The sequence below is a fragment of the Oryzias latipes genome, chromosome 23, assembly GCF_053564925.1.
Source record: "Oryzias latipes strain Hd-rR chromosome 23, Olatipes_Hd-rR_3.1".
Classification (NCBI taxonomy): domain Eukaryota; kingdom Metazoa; phylum Chordata; class Actinopteri; order Beloniformes; family Adrianichthyidae; genus Oryzias; species Oryzias latipes.
The window spans coordinates 6256031-6272737 of NC_136259.1; the positions used below are offsets into that span (position 1 = coordinate 6256031).

Below are 16707 nucleotides of genomic sequence, written 5' to 3' on the forward strand. Positions count from 1 at the left end.
GGAAAAAGTTAGAGAGAGAATTTTAGGAACCCTGACAAGCTATTATGCTGAAGGTCTGGCAGCCTGATGCACCTGCAGATGTACAGAGAAGGGGGGGGCGGAGGGTGGGGGGCACTCACTGGAAAAAACAGGCTGCATAATGGAGTGATGGAGAGAGGCTGTTTGCCTCCACACAACCCTCCAACGCACCTCAAGAGAAATAAGGGGAGCAATTTTCTATTCCACGTTGGGCGGCCGGGGCCCCGAAAACCCATTCACAATCAAACAAAAACAAAAGCACCCGGAGGTCAGACCGGCGGCATGATGGGATGCTGGAGGAGGAAGAAGAGCAGCGCGGAGGAGGAGAGGAAACACAAATAAAAGGATTGTGTTTGTGGAGTCATTGGAGCAGTTTCTGCGGCGAGGACTAAACATTCTGCTTTCCTTTAGCAGCCAAGGGAAGAAAAAGTTGGAGAGCTGAGTCACTGTACGAGGTCTGCTTACCAAACCGCACAGGTCAGTGGCAATAAACCTCATCCCAGTTAATTAAAAACCGCATTTGAATGATTTTATCGTCACTTTACAAAAACGGTAATAGAAATAGTAAAATACAAACAAGCTGTCAAAAGAGGTCTTATGGAATTTGACGATTAGCAATCGTTGCGTTGATGCAAAAATGAAGAAAGGCTGAACAGGCGGATGAATGAGGGAAAAAATTGGCGATTTAGGAAGTCAGAAGTCATCCAATGAAACCTTAGTCACATGCACCCCATATGGGCGCTGCAGGTGTCTGGGTTGTCCACGTCCATGAAGGATCGTGGAGAGCGGCGCAGTCATCTTTCAGGGACCTCGTACGGCCACTTTAAGGGACGCCGCGCAAACGGAACGTCTGATTGTCGTGCGTGTGGTAGGTGTATCGTGAAGTATCTGCACGGTGTATCTAGGTTGCACGTTGGGCGAGTAAGTGCTCGTAGGATGCACACACGCTCGGATGATCTCATTTTTAACAAATCAGGCTGCACGCAGGGACTGCACTTATCTGTTGAACACAAAACTAACTGCAGGTTAAAATGCAGGGGAAGTTAAAAAAAAAAGAAATCTGCACGACACACCTGCATCCTACCTACTTCACCCCTGTGTGCTGTTAAAGTGTTTGTTAGGACCTGTCATCTGTAAAAAATCAAAAAACAAAAAAAAGTTCATGGTTTGCCCTATGAGCATCACAGTTTTGCCCGTTTTTTGCCTGCAGACACCCCTTATCAACCCTCTGAGGGGCAGTTGTGACTGGAGTTTCAGGCACAGACTGTTGTGTGTCTTTGTTGTGTCTGTCATGATGCTGCATACCTCTTTGACCTGTTTGCCAGGGTGCTGCTGCTGCTGGAGGAGCTGCAGGTGAAGCTGCTCCTGCTGTTTCTTATAAAACTCCTGCAGGTGTTGCTGGGAACACAAACACACACAAGCATACAGACGTTAGAAAAGACTGAGGGGAAAAACCCTAATCTGAGATGTAGATAAGGAATTAGAAATGTTGGAAAATTTGGAGGGATCTAAATTAAATCTTCCAATCCCCAAAAATCTTCCTACAGCCAAAGCGAGACAAAATAAAATACATGACATTCAAAGTCTTTGAAAAATGCAATTAAGTCAAAAAAAGTTTAAACACAAGTTGAAATAACCGATTTCCCATTTGTGAGTTCATGAATTCGATTCTCTTCTTTTAATCAGTTTTTAAAGTGTTCCCAGTTCTGCTTATGATTATGTCATTTTAAGTCCATTTCTGGGACATAGTTTCTGCAGAGCGGCAGTGGTAATTCAACTTGTGAGTTGGACCGTTGGAATGGAGCAAGCCCGCCTCCACTTTCCGTCATCCATCTGTGTCTCTTTGTGTGCACGCTGTCGTACACTCTCACACCCCCGAACCTAACGTTACCGGTGCAACAAAAATGGCGATCAACGTGGGAGCTGTCCAGCCGTTACAGCTTAGATCCAGATTCCAGCTCAGACGAGGAAAACTAAGACGTGCGTTGATCTATTTCTCTGCAAGTGGATGCATCAGAAGGGGGTGGAGCAAGAGCTTTGCGTATTTTCTATGTAACAAACTGCATTTGTTCATCTGCTCCTGGTTTTACAACGATTTGAATAAAGAAAATCTCAGAAATGCAATTTTAAGCCTAAATTTTTGTCCTCCCTCAATGGGGAAAATGTCACAAGAACGTGTTAAAAACCCCAAAATTCACCAGAGCGGGTCTTTAAGCTGCTTTTGCTGCAGCTGACGGTTGTTTGGAATTAGTGTTGCACACCACACATTACGTCTCTAATTGTTTGTGACATTTATATCTTTGCTGTATTACGCAGCTCCACTCAGACGGACTTTTACGAGAGCCGCAGTTATGCAGACAGCCATCCATCATATTAACTGTGGCTTTGACTGCCAGAGGGAAAAGGCTTCCTGTTAGGAAGGACGCAACAAACACAATCTACTCTGTCAGAGTTAGAATCACAACAAATAGTTGAAATGTCACTGTAAGTGTGCTTTTCCAGCTGTCAATTTTGACCTGAAAAGGAAGTCTGTGAAGTAGACTGCATGACCTACTTCTGGACAAAGGGATCCATTTCATTTAGAAGACAGCGATGCTAAAATGAGCTGTTTGCAGCTCTTCTTTCTATGGATTTTCACGGGAAAAAGCAAGGTTTGAGAGCGTTACCTGTTTATGTCCCGAATGACGGACATGAGGATGACTAAGTTTGACATCCTGGCTCGGTAATGAAATTACACAAACCAGAGACGTGGAGCCAAATGAAATACAAGTGCCTCGACTTCCTGGAAGACAGTTAAGCAGTGATGCGGTATTGTACTGAAGGCAAATCTCCAGCCGAAGCGCACTTAATGAAAAGAATCCCAATGACTGACATTCTTAATTAAACTCGTCGCTTTTCCTTAATCAAATGGAGGAATGAAAAACGCGGTTCAACTCTGACATGAGGCTCAGCCCGGTGTGTGCTTTCTCTCGAGCTGATTCCAAATATTACATCACCCATCAGGCAGCCCATGTGCGCCCCGCTCTCAGTCCCTGATGGATGCTTGTCAGGGACTTGAACCAGCAACACACCAGAGACAGTTAATTAGAGGTGACACGAACAAGCACATCAATTTCAGATTCCTCTTGGTAAGCGTGTCAAGGACACTGTGCTAAGTTGGCATGAGTGACTCCAGGCTGTGTTGCAGGGCCACAACAGTGACTCAGGCCTGTGAGGAGGGTAATGTGTGCTCCACGGCAACACACCTCACACTATGTCACGCAAAAACATTACAACACGACACGATGCGGTAATAAAACTTTGGATGTTATTGAGTTGAGCTTCTAAGGTTGGCATCCCCGCTGCTGCCACGCCGGGAGCATCCCTGCGAGCCCTCCCGGGTTTGTGTTTTCTGCTTTTCTTTAAACGGCCTTTGTACCTGCTGCAGCATCACAGCCTGCTGCTGCTGGAGCAGGGCTTGGAGCTGCTGGGGGGAGAGCACCTGCTGCTGGAGGATCTGCTGCATCTGTTGTGGCGTGATCACCTGGGGACTCATCATGGCCACGGACACAGGAACCTGGGCGGTGGAGAAGAAAACAATGGAATTAGCTTTAAAAAAAAAAAAAATTCGAAATAATAATGAGGCAGTGAAGAGTAGAGGGAGAAAAAAAGGTGAAATCAAGACGAGTCAACACAAGCTGAGATGGGAACTAAATGCAGGAAGAGATGAGAAGATGGGAGAAAGGTGGAAATGCCAAACACTTTGATATATAGAAGGTGTGGTGGGATTGTGCGATTTGGTGGCTGAAGGGGTCAGGACAGTCCACAGCCGACCAGAGCAGGAGCTGAAGGACAGATGGGAGCTTCCCCTTTGTAAAGCTCATCTTATTTCCCAGCCTTTAGCCCGCTGGGAAGAGTAAAGGATTTAAATAGACACAGACCTTAATTAGCAGGACCCCCTGAACTCCCCCCACTTTTAACGCGGCTGTCAGCGCCGTTGTTGTGAAAGAGGGCGAGCGTGTGCAACTCTGAAGCTGATTAAAATTACACTGATGAGGTGGACACACGGCAAACACGGTGTGGGCGGGCGGCGGGGTGGATGGTTCCTCTTTCCGAGCATCTTTTGTCGTTAAAATGCAGACGTCTTTGGAAAATAGGGACTTCTGGGAAACCGTCTGCCTTGACAGGCTCAAGAACTTCCTGGTTTTCGTGAAACCCTTCCAGGAAAAGGTCTTTTTCAGACTTTTTGAGGAACACGAGCTGGCAAACAAACCAAAGCTGGTGAATTTGACATGTGCATGGAAGCAGATCAGTAGAAACGTAATAACAGTCGTGACTGCTCGACTTCATCTAAGAGGCTCATTATGAAACTCAATACTTAAGCAGAGACGATCTTTCCTTTCCATAAACTTCTATCTGACCTTTAGCCCTTTAGTACCAGAGCAGTCGCCGGCCACACTAAACTCTTCGACTGTTTACACAATGGACGTCGTCTCCGCATCCGAATTAGCTGTTTTTTATCGTTTACTCAAAGTGTTGCATATTGGTGCAAAGCTACTATTCTAGGCAAAGAATCCGCTGGTTTACGTTAATTTAGTAAACAAACAGCTTTACTACCGTAAAGTTGTTTGAATGTAAAGTGTTGCATATTGGTGCAAAGCTACTTTATGTTTATGTTGATTGTGTAAACACGTTACCACTGTAAAGTCGGCGCGAACCTGCTTTTATTTGTGTCCGAACTTTGCTGGTTTATGTTAATTGCGTTAACATTTTCACTACTGTAAGGTGTTGCATTCTAACACAAAGCTACTTTTCTCCCCGTGAGAATCAGTTGGTTCACGTTGATTGTGTAAACAGTTAAATAAAAGAACATCAACATCAGAGCTGACTAGGCCCGCACAATAAATCGCAAATGTACCGTTATCGCGTTATCAAGCTGTGCAGTACGCCTATCGCGAAAGATGGCGAAAATCGCGATAAATGGTCATCTTAAATGTGCTAAAACAATCTTATGGCAGCTTGAAGTATTTTACAAATCAAATAAATCCCTTTATGCATTTGACCAATCAGATGGAGCCCTTTTATATTAGATGTTTGCCTCCTCTGTAGATGAGGGTCACTTGGAGTGTAAATTTAAAGTGTTCCCTTTTATTTAAATTAAACTGTTGCACTGAAATGAAAATTATGTTTTTAGTTGTTTTGCTATTTGTTCATGTATCGCAATATTGATTACTAATGTGGCAAATCGTGGGTTCTGCACACATTAGAGCTGAGGCTCCGGGGGTAAAGCAGAACAGTTCAGATCAACATTAGTTTGCTTCTTTGTCTACTGTGTTTTGCTTAAGGCTTCATCTTGGAGCTGAAAGCAGTTTTGTGTAATCAGCTGAAACATCAACATGCAGCGACGCCTTGTAGTGGAGGTGTTTGTGGGGGAGCAGCCATGACAGTATGTCAAGACGGCCAATAAGACATCCCTGTCCTCATCGCCAGCTAATCAAGCCGGCTTGATTACTTTCCATGCATGTCTTCTTCCCGGCTCCTCCTCACTCTCGCTGTCTATCAGGCCTTGACACGTCCTTGTTTAGCTCTCCTCTCCTGAACGCTCGCCGTCACCCCCACCCCCACCCCAGGTTTTCCCCCCTCTTTGATTAGCTGAGACATTTGCATGGTCACTACACATTTTTCATTTTAGAAGTCATTATGCATTAGTGGCTCCTGATCGCCCGCCTTGACTAATCCTGATGAACTGAAAATCACAGCTGAAGGTCAACTTCCAGCCGGCCCCGCTGCACATTCATATTCATATTCAAACAAATCCTGCCTCCATTGTTCATTAGGGTCTTAGGAGAGAAGGGACTCCTTCGAAGGTGGAAAGATGGAGGAGGAGGAGGAGGAGGAGGAAGAGACTGATGCTGTGCCACATCTCTTCTCTTCTCTGGGCTGGCCTGTGCAGGAAAATGCATCTGCGGTAAGCAAAGGTGCTGAACAAAAGCTGTCAGAAGTTGCAAATTAAAACAGTCCGTGTGTAATTATGCAAATGCTGCGTTTACACCTTCAATGTCATTAACCCTTAAAGGTGCATCTGCCGGGTAAGTAATTACCCCGCAGTCACTCCTGGTTTTTGTGTTGGATGCCACTGCAACGGCATCAGGGCAGCAGAGGGACAATAGGAGAAACACGCTCATTTTCTCCGTTCATCTGGAGAGCCACCCTTAAAAATACATTTTTTTAAAGTACTATTTTTATGGAAGCATTTGAGAATTTGTAGAGAAAATATGATGCAAACCTGCAGGATTTTAGCTCAGGGAAACATATTAGAACAAAAATGTTCACCCAAAAAAATAAAATTGGCATCAATGAAGCAAACAAACAAATAAATGAAGCTAAAAGCCAAAAAAACGAAATATTAAAGTCCCTTTTACGATTTCGCCTATTAAGATGTCCTAATGGGCGATAATTACCTTTATTCCGCTGGTTTTTCAAAATAAAGGGAGGGTAAAGAAAAGGAAAGTGCAAGGAGAAAAGGCAGTGGCCCACATCCATTGTGAAGTGCAGCACAATGCTAATTCCAGCATTTAACTGCATGCTTTTCTGCTTGACGTATCAGAGGCTCCGAGATGAAAGCAGATAAGTAATTGCTCTCCTGGTTCTTATTCTTCACTGACAACCCATAAATTTAATTTTACACACACGTTCATTTACATTTTCGAGTATATGACATGATAATTGCAGGAATATAACACCTCCATTCTGCAGGATGCTGCAGGAGGGCTTGATTGACGGGAGCGCTGAATTGAAAGGAACAGGAGGCTGAATTGCCTCTCCTTGAAATGATTTTGCCACGAAGGGATAAAATTAATGAGCATTTAGTCGACGTTGGCAGTGGCGTAAACATCCACGCACCATGAATAGACACTCTATCACCAAAGAGGAGCCGGGATAGCCAAATGGGGCCGTGCGTCTCTGTAATGGGGAAAGGTGAGGATGTATTTCCAGAGACGAATGCCGGAATATCAAAAGGATTTATGAAAGTCTTTGGAATTAGCGGCTGATAAAATGAAAAGCTAATTCTCCCGGTCTCGATAATGCATGTAAAATCAGGGGGGATATATGCATCAGGAGGAGCGCTTGTTTATGTCTGTTGTGTTCTGGAGATAAAAGAGCTGAACTTTGCAGGTATCCGATTTGGCCTAAAAGTTAGAGTGCAAAACAAAGGACCTTTAAATTGGTTTGTGATGTAAAAACACTGGTGGGGCCTTCAGCACTACAAGCACCATCATTACAGCCTCTCAGATGCTTTGCAAAAAAGGTCAAGCCCAGGTAGTTCTCCCAGCCACATTTGGCACCCAGAGCCTCTCATTATATTTGATTCCACTGGACATCCTGGCATTCAGTGTGGAACATTTTATCTCCATTGTGTGCGGCGGCGGCGGCCGCCTGACACTTTTCTGATCAATGGAAAGCAGGCGACAGCTCCGCTGTGTGGCATTTTACCTTTACAGCCATTTTCTTTTAGACTTTTTTTTTTAATCTGCTTGCAGCCCTAAACATGGGTTAGTTATCAGAGGCACCATGACCTGGACACCAGATCAGGTTGCAGAGATGCAGCTGGGAGAAAGGAAACGCTTACACCAGCACTTAGTGAAGCATCACTGCCAAGAGGACAAGATCTTTTCTGTACAGTTTTACTATTTCTATTATTTCCAATAGACGCTCTAAAAAAAAAGTTATTTCATCTCACGATTCATTAGGTTATATTGACTAAAATGAGCTTATATGATACAAAATAGTGGAATTAAGGCTTACAGACATGCAAAAAGTGAAAACACTTTCATTTCTCTACAATCTAAGCATTTGATTATGCTTTTAGAAATATAGAACTTAGAATTTTCTTATTTATTTTTATTTTTGGGGCGCTTTTTTGCATCGTGTTCTGTGTCCTGATTGGCTGTAGACCGCCGGAGTGTGTTGCGTTTGCCACATTTACACAAATCTTTGATCGCGATCAGATCCTTGTTTTCCTCCTTTAATAGAAACTGGACGTACTTTCCCATTGAAAGCTTGAACTTTGAAAGGTTAAACAAGAGGGAAAAGTGTGAAAATGTTCACGTCTGTCTGAGAAAAGTGAATGAATGTGTAGTGAGGGATTTTACAGCCCCAAAACAGCTATAGTAATTCAAAGGGGTTGTAGTCTATCGCAAGTTCATTTAAGGACATAACTCAGTTTACAATTAAAAATAAAAAGTAAGGATTTTCTGTTTTAGCAAGTTATAAAACTGATGTTTTTATGCAATTTCTGAGTGCTGGCCGGCAACTATTGATGATGTCATCGAGTAGGTGTGACGTCAGAACTCTCAGACACTATTCTATAACTGTGCATTTAAAGGGCTAAATGTAGAGGTAGGGAGAAGCTGTAAGGGTAGAATTAAGGATTAAGCCTAACTCTTTACCATCAGAAATGTAGCTGGCGACACCTAAATACCACACGCCCTTTGACCTACTGTAACTCGTTGACCGTTTATGCGATCAATGTGAACCAGCTGATTCTGACATGGACAAAAGCAGCTTTTTATATCAGTTTTTCAATTCATATGAAGCACTTTAGGAACATGACGCTGGTTTAAGTCGATATTTTAAGCACTTTACTACTGTGAAGCTGCTTTTTCTTTCCTTCAGAAACCACTGCATTTTCGTTATCGGTGTAAATGGTTGTCGGAGGAACGTCGACACTGGAGCTTAAAGCTTCGGTGTTGAAAGTTCAAACTAGAGATAAAAGTGTGAAAATGTTTATGTCTATCAGAGAAAAGTGTATAAACTTCGTAGTGAGGGACTTTACATCCTTAAACATCTACAGTAATTGTTGAAGATAAAAATGACTACTTTGCTGGTTTTGTCTATTGCAAGTTAATTCTAAAGCGGAACTTGCGCAATAATCCGAGTGACCGCTCGTATTTTTGGAAAAATTCCTGGTCAGACTCTTCCTAACTCCTTTGCTACATTTAATAGAAATATAGAACAAAAATAATCAGAGGTAAAGAATCATCTGGCCAACCTGAGCCTAAGAAAGGAAGCTTTGCTGTTTTAAATGAAAGCCATTTGAAAAAGATTGCTGACGAAGCCCAGCTATGCTAAAACGAGTTACTGGATTAAAAACGGCAACGAGAACGTTTACGAAAAACTAGAGATGCCACAATGTTACACTATTGAATGGAATCGTAATGAAAGTGAACCGTTGGATCCCTACTGACTACCAGTATGTCTACTTTGAAGATGTGGAACACGGCTTAGGCTAAATTTAAGAATTTATTAATTATTACATTACACTAAAGTTACTATTAGCCAACTAAAAGGGTTTTCTTTAATTTTACTTGCTTATTAGTACATTTATATAAAGGTTTATCACCATTTTGACGCTTATTTATTGTTTTGTAATAAACAAATCATATATCGAACCGAAATAAGACCATGACCCAGAAATTGAAGTTTGAACCAAATTAGTGGGAAAGTGAATGGTTGAATCCTCGCCATACACCAAGTAGTACCTGTTGATTACATTTCAATTGATTGCGTGTTTTAATTACAAATTTTGAAAATTACAGGTGTTTATTTGCTTCTTCCACGTCTGGGTACGTTTTTAAAAGAAGACGATAATATTTATAATAAGGTTTCTCTCCTGACCTCTTGGCTAAAGGCAACTGAATGTCACCCTGTTGGCTGCTGAGAAGCTCCACGCGGCGACTTCCAGCCAGTCTGACACTGAAGTTCAACCACTTGTTTTCTTAGTGTGACCCATACCTCCTTGACATCATTCCACTGGAGATCAATACTTGAGATTGTCAGCCCTGCGGGGTGAGTAGATTATCAGATGTTTCTGAGATCAATTTCTCCATCAGTTGGGCAGCAAGTGAACAGGAAGTCAGCTAGAGGAAATCAGCTTAGGCTCATTTCAGCAACGGTTTATCTCCCCGTGAAGAAAAAGAATAAATTCGGATTAAGCCTCTTGATCGTCGAGGACGCCGGCCAGCTTGAGCAGCATTGTTTGTGTTTTTTTGATCAGTGCGTGCTTTCAAAACTTTATCTCAGAAATGGCAAAATGCCCCCCCCCCCCCCCCCCCCCCTGACATGCGCTCCAGAGTAAATAGAAAAGAAAGGGGAAAAAGTGACACGGAGGGAATTAAAAGGGAAAGTCGGTGAGAGGAGGACTCTGAAATAGAAAGAAAGTGCGAGGCAGGGCATTTCTCCTCTGATCTTGCAGGTAATATGGCCTCCACCGGATCAGCCTCTTCATCAGTGACACACAGTAAATTACAAGTGCTTCAAGCAGCTCACTGAATTATAGTTCATCACTTGGAAAGGCCCCCCCCTCCCCCCTTCACCACCGGGGCCCAGGCGTATCAGATCTGCCGGTTAGGATCCAATTAACACCCTGGCCGGAATCATCTGATTGCATGTGTAAAGGCTGGTATAACTCGTTTATTGCAGCCATGTATCTTCTGTCACAAGGTAAATTTGTTGCTGCTACATCAAAGGTCTGTGCTACTTTTTTTTTTTTTATCCTTCCTTCTCACTTTCTCTTGATCCACCCCCCCTCCAAACTCTGCTACCTTGCCTTGGGGTTGCATTTCAACTTCTTTTGCATCACAATGATGAACCTACACTGTCCTTGCAATTTAGCAATCTTGTCCTGTAGCTGTTGTAAATGCAAGAATACGAAAACAGTCGGAGGAAAAAGGCGAACTATGAAAAAAGAAAAGGAAAAAAAAAACTTGTTTTCTGGTTACAAAGCAGTAACTAAGGATGTTTGACTTAAAATGTGCTGACATTTTTGCGCTCTTTTTTTCTCCCAGAGTCAACAGAAGTTTTCCTCATGAATATCATAATACCCCACCACCTCTTCTCCCCCCCCCCCCCCCTCCTTCTTCGCTGTGATAATTTTTCTCTATTTTCAGATCCAACCAGAGGGGATGCAGCAGAAAGATATATTCATAAATGTAAATGGGAACTAGCATCCTTTAGCCATGCATGCTGGAGTGGGCTAACCTATACAGAAAGCTAGCGTCAAAGCCCTTTTCCCTGCATCCGCGGGTTCCGGATGAGAGCCAATAAGCAGATGAGTGCTGCCGTTCAGAGGATATTGGCTCACTGGAGAAATGTGCAGAGTTGACCTTTAGAGGCGTCACACGTCCTTCAGACGGACCAGTGCCCACGGCCAGCCGGAGCAAAAAAAATAAAAAAGCTGCAAATATATTTTAAGATATATATATATATATTTGTGTTAAACATACCGATACCGAATCTATAATTATTGCCTTTGTACTTAGGAAATTCATCTTTCATCGGCGCATTGGAACATCGGGAAAAAGAAACTCAAGCTTTGCTCCGATTGGGACTAGGGGTAAAGAAGGTCAGAGGTCATCTTCACACTGTTGAGCACCCATCTGATGCTACGTTCACACCAGGCATGTGATGTTTAACTCACGGTGTTCACACTGGACAAGAGGGAAGGGCTTCTTCTTTTTCTACTGCTCACTAGCGCCTGTCCTCCACCTACAGTCAGAAGCGGCTTGGTGCGAAATGTCGAAGCGAAGCAAATCTCGGGAGTCTCGCTCCAAGTTTTTTTTTTTTTTTATACAGATTAGTTGAAATGAAAGATTTGGTGTTGTATAATTCCAGCCGGGCACAAACCACAATTGGCAATTTCTCTCATTAATCTCTGATTGTTCAAAGTCCAACCTGGTTTCACTCTCAACGTGCGTTCAATGGCAGCGGGTTTTGTACGTAGAGCCCGAGCTGAGCTGAGGAGGAGCAACCTCCCTGCTGTATGTGTACAAGTTAACCCCCAACTGCATGACGTAATAGATGACTCAAAAGTAATGTCCTTTATTGTCCCAATATATTGACAAAAAGAGCGTCAGATGAGGGAAATCTACAGGTCTGATGGTTTTAGATCACTAAAAACACTGTTTTTGTACAGGGACAGCACAGGAAGCACGTCTGGAGGACTAACCATCAGTTTATTATGAAATAAAAGGTGTTATACTTTGAAAAAATGTGAAAAATTAAGAACAAGCAGAGAACTTGAGGCTGACATGTCTCTGAAAAGACCGAGAGAAAAGCTCCCTATTAACAAAAAAGAAATTTAAGGGTCTAATAAGATAGTTGCCTCAGTAATATCAGTCGAAATTCACCCTTTTCAACTATTAATGCCTCGTAATTTTGCTGCTTTGATCAATTTCATCATAGGGGGCCTGAGTCGACTGTTTTACAGGAGTTACAGAGCATCCAACGAGTACCGAGTTACTTCCAAAACTAGTCACGACTGGTGAGGTGGCAGAGGCTCCGACAGCGGTTTCCTCTGATGATCAAAGACTTGCACAAAGTCTCGTCTTGCGCAGCGACATTTGAACTCGGCTGGTGTTTGTGCGCCGGAGCGGGCTGTGTGAAGAAGAATTATGGACGCGCGAGTCTGGGCGAAACAACTGTCACGTTCACGGAGGGCCTCTCTGTAATCCCCTCTGCCTCTCCATGTCCGCGTTTCTTTATTTGTATTCCAAATGTCAGTGTATAAATGCCTTTCAGAAGAGGGGGTGGGGGGGGGATATATTGCCACAGAGCAGGAGTGGTGAGAGGGGAGAAAGGAGACGAGAGGGTGTTGTGTGCCTTGGGAGAGCCGGGTAAGCAGCATGGCAGAGACAGGGGGATTTACAGGAAGAAATAGGTGTTTATTGAGTGCTCCCGTGGGCTTACTGTGTAATAATAGACCTGTCACATTACGCAAATGTAGAAAAGCAGCGCGTGCGGCTGTTTGCGTGTGTTGTTTTTCTGTACTTTCATGTACGTGCGCGTGAATGGCAGAGCTGCCTGCCTCTGCCTCATCGACTCCTGAGAAGCAGCGGCAGGCGGGCGGGCGGGATGGAATTAGTCAGCCAGGAGCTTTTAGCCGCTAATACGAGTAATTAAAACTGCAAGCTGCGCCACTTAGATGCTTGTGTACTAAATAATTTACATGTCATGATCTATGGATCACTTCTCACTCCTAAATACCAAAAGACAGAGAACAAGAGGAGAGGAAAGCGGCGGAGGATTTATCAGCATCTCTGCCATAAGCATGATGTCATGGTAATGTTAATCCGTTTTGCACTTTCTACAGCGCTAATCATACAAGGGGATCACTCGCTGTGATTCCTCGGGTGAAAACATGCAGCTTGATTGCCACTGACTCTTATCTGCCTGCGAAGTTAATAAAATACTGCACTGTAGCGCCCGTTGTGGCTCATAATCCAGGTAAATAACAGCTTTATTGAGTAAATTCCCTGGAGACACTAACCAAGACGAAGAATAACGGTCCAGGAGAAAAAGCAGGTGCTTTAATGATCAACTAGGTTCCTGTACGTGCTAATGGAGCGCTATAGTTAAAGTTTTGATCGAGATGTTTTTGTCGTCAAACGGCTCTCGATGTCTCTACAGTGCGACAATGCCTGACTTTTATTTTGGGAACAAGGGGGGGGGGATGTTAATAAAAGCTGGATCAACAAATGGATTAGCACAGGACGATGGGCGGGGCCTCCGATTCCTATCGATTGGGATCCTCAACCCGGCAGGGGTGGAGTAGGCAAATGTAAATATTCAATATTTGCCGTGTTCTGCTGTTATTAGAGGCAGGGAGTGTGATCGTGCGGCGACGTGCCTGTTCCTCGGGCCATTGTGTTCCACGGTTTTCGATTGGTGGGGGCTCCACTTGTTGGAATCCTTTCACTTCAGTCTACAGATTCTCAGCGCCAACAATACGATAAGAAGAGCTTGTGATTAAATATTCTTTCCCCACAGCTTAACAAATAAAAAGTATCAAGTCAAAAGAACAAAAGCCCTCTAATAGTGAGTATAATTTGGATGTCATCGTGGATGAATATAGTGCTAATATTAACACTCTTGATGAGACGGAGTAGAATTATTTAAAAGGAAAAGCATGACAGAGTCTTCGGCAACCCTATCTCCTTGCCAGTATGCAATTAGATACACAGGGGTGTGACTCCAATTGAAGGTGTCGCCATTGTTAGACTCTGTGAAAATATCAACGGGTGAGGTTAACGCCAATTTTCCTGTCATTAATGAAATGCACAGAGCTCCTAATGAGGTAAACCACTGCTCCTCGCTAGGCCTTATTAGCTGAGCGGAGGGCACAAACTCCCATACTTCAATTTTAAACTGCTAAAAATACATTTAATAGAAGAAAGGGGGGGGGGGGGGGGGGATGCTCTTAATAAAAACACAGAGAAGGTGTCAACAGAGGTCTTATGCAATTTGACAATTAGCAATGGTTGTGTTGATGCTAAAGTGAAAAAAAGATGGTAGGGTAGGCAAAATGCGGGAAAAAGACAGATGATTCAGGAATTCGAACGGTGTGGCGTACAGGGGTTGACTTGGTCCTGCAAGTTTTCGGGCTGTGTGGGAGCATGGATGGTTGTAGACAAAAGCGGTAGCAGGTTTGTCTTGCGGTTCCCCTTCAAACTCAAACAGCGTAAGGCTAATGGAAGTTGCGTGCGCTTAAGGCACAAGCGATGCTGTCGTAGGGTGCCGCACTGAAGTCGTTTGTAAGATGCGAGTACCGGCCCCTTACTGACGGGTGCGCACGTGACACATGACTATGAAGGTAAAAATGTGTCAAAAAGAACGCACTTGTAGATTTGATTTGAGATCTTGTAATATAGAATGTGAATACTTGTGCATGAAAAATCTGCATCTGTGTGTAAAAATCTTCTGCTGTGAACTGACAAATTTCCATTTGCATGTGTTCATTTAGAGTTACAACTTCAAATCTGTGATTCCAACTGCTCAAATGTGCTTCTGCGTGTGCTCGAATCTGCTAGCGCAAATCACAGGTGCGCTACAACTGCGCTCTGAATTTTGACACATTCCTTGCGAGAAACTGTGTCAAAACTCATCTGTGTCCGAAAATGGAACTAGGGGGGGGAGGGAGGTTAACAGGAGGCGGAGTCAACCAATCAGAGTGCAGGATTCGGAGAACTTGGTCAAGTTAGAAAGATCTTCACAGATTCGGACTTCCTGCTTCAATAACTCTTCTGATAAAGGTTCAAATGTGACTATCAATCATTTTATAGTAACACAGAGAGTTAACTAAAAATGCATTTCTAAAGAAAAACTTAGTTTTTTTCTGCATTTTAATGAGAAATGATCTCTTTGTGCTTTAAATGCAGACATGCAGCGAGACGGCTGCGAACGGACAGGATCAGCAGGAAGATCATCTTTGTTGTAGCAGGACAACAGGGCCAGGGCTATTGAGCAGCAAGGAATGTGTCAAAATTCAGAGTGCAGTTGTAGCGCACCTGTGATTTGCGCTAGCAGATTCGAGCACACGCAGAAGCACATTTGAGCAGTTGGAATCACAGATTTGAAGTTGTAACTCTAAATGAACACATGCAAATGGAAATTTGTCAGTTCACAGCAGAAGATTTTTACACACAGATGCAGATTTTTCATGCACAAGTATTCACATTCTATATTACAAGATCTCAAATCAAATCTACAAGTGCGTTCTTTTTGACACATTTTTACCTTCATACACGACTTCTTGACGGACGCCGGTACCAACTGCTCTCTGAATGTCTCATTTCTAACAGTCAGGCTGCACACAAGAAGCAGGACTCACAAAAACCTTGCGCAGGCCGCAGGGTGTCAAAAAATTTAAAAATCCATACGACACATCTGTGCTTCACCCTGACATTTCCCTAGCATGTTCACTATGAGCTATTCATGATGATGATCCCTATGGGCTCACTGAATGGTCTAACAGCTTGGTATTTTGTGCGGGCTTCCTGTGTGCCATGTAAAAGTTTGCCCATTTTTTCACCCCCAGACAATCAGGATCTACCCTTAAGGGGAAATGTGATTGAAACTCAAGGAGAAACAAAAGAACCAAAGTCAGCTAAACAACAGGCAGTTAAACCTTTTGCTACAGTGGTTTAGCTACAGGGTTGATATTCTTTCAACTACTGCAACTCTTTAACCGTTTACTCAATTAACGAAATTCCAGCAGATTCTGAAGTGCAGAAAAGCGGCTGTCCAACAACATGCAAGCGTTTTAATAAAGTAATGTGTTGCACATCGGTGCAAAGCTTATGTGAAAAGCTGCTTTTTTCCTCCATCAGAATCCTCAGGTTTTCCTCTGTGTTTTGTGTTTTTCGTGCTTTAGGAGTCTAGAGACACGACTGCTTTGTTGAGAAGAGGAAATCTTCTTTACCCAGGAACATGTATTATGGATGGACTTAAGAGATTAGACGCGAGAGCCGCTTTACCTGCAGTGGACGCTGCTTGTCCTGGCTCTTTGGAGATTTCAGGCCACTGCCTGGCTGCTGCAAGAGTAATTGCCTCGCTGCTTGTAGTGCCTGGAATTGACGGAGGGAGGGAAAGGTAAAAAAGACAAGGAAAAGAGACAGGGAAGGGGGGGGGGGGGGGCAGGGGAGGAGACAGTAAGAACAAACTATTAGATATGACAGAGACAATCATTTACATTTGGCTGAACAAAAACAATCAACTCTGGGAGAAAAACCGTCGGATTGTCACTTTGCTTAAGATGCAGTTTAGAACAATTCGCGGAGCCTGAATGGAGGATAAATACCGTTTTTCTGGAGAACCACTGAAGAAGAGAATAAAGGGGGTTGGTGAAGAGTAGAAAAAAGAAAAAGGCAGAGT

The 16707-nt window shown here is 43.4% G+C and overlaps 1 protein-coding gene across 16 annotated transcripts in view; it reads right to left on the minus strand.

The window, feature by feature from the left end:
- foxp2 (forkhead box P2) overlaps positions 1 to 16707 on the minus strand; it is a 119614-nt gene that overhangs the window by 34575 nt on the left and 68332 nt on the right. For all 16 annotated transcript variants that reach the window (XM_023952094.2, XM_078941451.1, XM_023952093.2 and 13 more), the window contains 3 exon segments: positions 16311 to 16400; positions 3437 to 3574; positions 1324 to 1416 (listed from right to left, as the gene is read on the minus strand). In XM_023952094.2, the coding sequence (XP_023807862.1) occupies positions 1324 to 1416; positions 3437 to 3556 (213 nt within the window). In that variant the 5' untranslated portion in view covers positions 3557 to 3574; positions 16311 to 16400.